The following is a 4,424-nucleotide window of genomic DNA, read 5'->3' on the forward strand; positions in this document are numbered from 1 at the left end:
CACACACACACACACACACACACACAGTTAGCATGTCGGTCTTTCAATGAGGTCACCAGTCACTGCAATCCTGTGACGTGTCTGTATTGATTATTGATTGGCGTTTGGCAGATCAGCTCTTGTGTACTGACGTACTGTATATTTAAGGTTAACACACTGATAAAATAGTTTTATTTTCAAGCACTAAAACATGTAAAAAAAACTTTATAAAATATGCATGGTCAGCAACTTTATTTTCGGACTGTGGATTTGCAATAAACAGGAAATAAACCACATAAAAACGTATTATCTTCCCTTGCATGATCCAGTCAGACAGACACACATGTAGTGTGTTAACCAGCAGTCTCAGTAGTTAAGCAGAGACACATGCAATACTCTAAACTAATGAAGCTACAGTGCGGGTATTTGTCCTTTTAAGAGACTGAGCTGGCCGGCATGAGGAGTCACAAGTGGAATTTCAGAAAGATTTTATTTAAGCGTAAAATCAAACAATTTAGAGAATAAGTAGTAAGATCTGCCCCCTTTAAAAAAGGTCAACTAATCACAACTTCCCTCAGGCTATAATAACTTAACAAACTTAGCGGGCAATACAGCCTATTGAACACAAATGGGAAAATACTCAATATAATAGCTGATGAGATTTTTTTGAAAACAAAGTGGTAACACAAAACTAAATGACAAATAAAACAAAAACAGGACAATTGCTCCGTCATTATAAATATTTTAGCAAACCAAAAGCAGCAAGAACCTGATCCATCTCCAAACTGGAAATCCTTGGGAGTTGAATCACTGAAAGAAGTTGAAGTGGCAGCGGAGACAGAAACATTGACAGAGGTTAACATGGTTGTGGAAACAGAAGCATAAAAAGAAATGAATTTGGCAGTGGAAACAGGCATTGAAAGACGTTGAGGTGGCAGTGGAAACAGGCATTGAAAGCGTGAGTGGAAGTGGAAACAGGCTTGAAAGACGGAGGTGGCAGTAGAGTAGACAAGAAGCATGACAAGCCGTCTGGTGGCGAAGTGGGAAAGAGCGAGGAGCATTGCGAAGAGAGGGGAGCGGAAGAGGGCGTGGTGTCCAGTGGAAACAGCCTTGACCTGCGTTTGTATTTTTTTTTTTCCTCTTAGAGTAGGGTCGGGCCCTACCCCCCCCCCGTTTGGAAGCCGCAGAGCGAAGCTGAGGGCAGATGCCGCGATCATATGCTAAGACAAGCGCGAGGCCGTGTGCTAGCAAAGGGACCGTTTTTTTTTTTTATATCTTCCCGCCTCCCCAGTCGTCTCCAGAAAAGCGTGCGGGTGGAAGTGGAACAGCATTGAAAGACGTCTGAGGGGGCAGGTGGCAGTAGAACAAGCATTGAAAGACGTGAGGTGGCAGTGGAAACAGCATGATAAAGACGTTGAGGTGGGCAGTGGAAACAAGCATGAAGAGTTGAGGTGGCAGTGAGGAAACAAGCATTGAAAGACGTTGAGGGGAGTGGAAAACGAGCATTGAAAGAGTTTGAGGTGGCAGTAGAAACAAAGCATGAAGACCGTTGAGGTGGCAGTGAAACAAGCATTGAAAGACGTTGAGGTGGACAGTAGAAAAGAGCATTGAAAGACGTTGAGGTGGCAGTGGAAACAAGCATTTGAAAGACGTTGAGGTGGCGTAGAAAACGAGATTGAACAACGTGAGGTGGGCGTGGAAAAAGCATTGAAAGACGTTGAGGTGGCTGATGGAAACAAGCATTGAAAGACATTGAGGTTGCAGTAGAAACCAGCATTGAAAGTGTGAGGTGGCTGTGGAAACAAGCATTTAAAGACGTATGGTGGCAGTAGAAACACATTGAAAGGTTGAGGTGGCTGTGGAAACAAGCATTAAAGACGTTGAGGTGGCAGTGGAAATAGGCATTGAAAGACGTTGAGGTGGCAGTGGAAACGAGCATTGAAAGACGTTGAGGTGGCAGTGGAAACGAGCATTGAAAGACGTTGAGGTGGCAGTGGAAACGAGCATTGAAAGACGTTGAGGTGGCAGTGGAAACGAGCATTGAAAGACGTTGAGGTGGCAGTGGAAACAAGCATTGAAAGACGTTGAGGTGGCAGTGGAAACGAGCATTGAAAGACGTTGAGGTGGCAGTGGAAACGAGCATTGAAAGACGTTGAGGTGGCAGTGGAAACGAGCATTGAAAGACGTTGAGGTGGCAGTGGAAACGAGCATGAGAGCGTTGAGGTGGCAGGGAAACGAGCCATTGAAAGACGTTGAGGTGGCAGTGGAAACGAGCATTGAAAGACGTTGAGGTGGCAGTGGAAACGAGCATTGAAAGACGTTGAGGTGGCAGTGGAAACGAGCATTGAAAGACGTTGAGGTGGCAGTGGAAACAAGCATTGAAAGACGTTGAGGTGGCAGTGGAAACGAGCATTGAAAGACGTTGAGGTGGCAGTGGAAACGAGCATTGAAAGACGTTGAGGTGGCAGTGGAAACGAGCATTGAGAGACGTTGAGGTGGCAGTGGAAACGAGCATTGAGAGATGTTTAGTTGGTAGAAAAAACAAAAACATTGAATGGAGGATTCATTTTTTTAGATTTTTTTTTTTTACTTTTAACTGTGAAAATGTTGTTATCCACCTAAAGCGCCTGCTGCTCGACTGCAGCTGTAAATCTATTTTTCTTCCTGTAGATTTGAACCAAAACTCGACCTGACTCTATTATTTTGTCCGGGGAGCTGACCATGAGCTCGGCCTCATCCACTTATCCTTCCTGTAGTCCTGACACTGGCCTGCTTCAGTTCCTTTGACTATGTGTACTTTAAAAATCCTCAAATTTAATTTTCGTGTCTCTGCAGATTTGAGCCTAAACTCGACATGATTGCATTATTTCCTCTGAGGAGTTTAATATACACTCAGATCTGTTTGTCTCCTTGTAGATTTGATTGTAAACTCTGCCAAATTTAATTTCCCTCTCTCTATAAAAACCCTGCTCCCCTCCTATTTGTTCTCTGCATAGCTGAGCCATACACTAATTCAATTTCCCCTCAATGTATCTCTTTTACATCCATCTAATCAAATTCTCTCCTTCTATGGCTTTATTTTCAGATCCGCTTGTATGCTCGGCCAGATGCCATTTCTAGCGGAGCAGGGGACTATGCTCTCCACATCACCAAGAGGCTTCTGGGATTTTACCAGGACTACTTCAAAGTCCAGTACTCACTGCCCAAGCTAGGTAAGTGCTGAAGGCTTATTCTTCCTTTGACGTTATTTGTTTCCTTTTATGTTGGACTTCCTGTCAGCTGTCAGCTCTCAACTCTCAGAAACGGTTAACTTTTATCTCCCTGCTAATCTAAATTAGACAAGAGAAAACACCTCCCCCTTTCCCGGCTGACCTTTTTTTTTGGGAAGTCAGCCAACTCCCTGTCCTTTACACAATTACTGTTGGGTTCTTCAATTTGTGCTCATGTCAGGCAAAGAAAACACTCCTTTTCCTCCTGTGTCGGGGGGATGTAGAGTGAGATTAGCACTGGGAAGGGACACTCATACAGACGTTTAGCTTTTAAAACATTGGTGCTTTGAGAGTTTTCGCTTATTGAGTTTTACTAAAAAAAGTAGTCTTTAGACAGATGTGTTAAAACTCAAAATACATGCATCAAAGACCAAGAGACTGGAACACATCATTGCAGTCCTCACTAAGACCAAGAGACTGGATCACATCACTCCAGTCTTCACTAAGACCAAGAGAATGGCACTCACTCCAGGCTCACTAAGACAAAAGACTGGATATCATCACTGCCGTCCCTCATAAGACCAAGAGACTGGATCATATCACTGCAGTCCGCACTAAGACCAAGAGACTGGTCGATCACATCACTCAGTCCTCATAAGACCAGAGACTGGATCACATCACTGCAGTCCTCACTAAGACCAGAGGCTGGATCATACACCAGCATCACTAAGACAAGAAGGGACACACACTCCATCTCCTAAGACCAAGAGACTGTGATCACAATCCACCAGTCCTCACTAGACCAAGAGACCTGGATCACATCACTCCAGTCCTCCCACCTAAACCAAGAGACTGGGATCATCACTCCAGTTACTAAGACCAAGAGACTGGATCAAAATACTCAGTCCTACTAAGACAAGAGACTGGATCACATCACTCCAGTCACTCACATAGACCAGAGAATGGATAACTCAATCCAGTCCCACTAAGACCAGAGACTGGCCATCAACATCACTCCAGTCCTCACTAAGACCAAGAGACTGGATCACATCATTCCAGTTCTGAAGTCTTTACACCGGCTTCCTATGCCTCAAAGAATTGATTTCAAAGTAATTTTACTAGTTCATAAATCACTCAATGGTTTAGGACCAAAATACATTTCTGATCTGCTATTACAATATGACCCCCCCCCCAGACCTCTCAGGTGGTCTGGGACAGGTCTGCTACTACACTATG

At 44.1% G+C, this 4,424-nt stretch overlaps 1 protein-coding gene across 1 annotated transcript in view; it reads left to right on the plus strand.

Moving 5' to 3' along the window:
• LOC116673112 (thyrotropin-releasing hormone-degrading ectoenzyme) overlaps window positions 1–4,424 on the plus strand; it is a 230,640-nt gene that overhangs the window by 69,556 nt on the left and 156,660 nt on the right. Inside the window, 1 exon segment of the mRNA XM_032505240.1 lies at window positions 3,065–3,191. Coding sequence (XP_032361131.1) covers window positions 3,065–3,191 — 127 coding nt within the window.

This window comes from Etheostoma spectabile, chromosome 23 (assembly GCF_008692095.1).
Source record: "Etheostoma spectabile isolate EspeVRDwgs_2016 chromosome 23, UIUC_Espe_1.0, whole genome shotgun sequence".
Taxonomy (NCBI): Eukaryota; Metazoa; Chordata; class Actinopteri; order Perciformes; family Percidae; genus Etheostoma; species Etheostoma spectabile.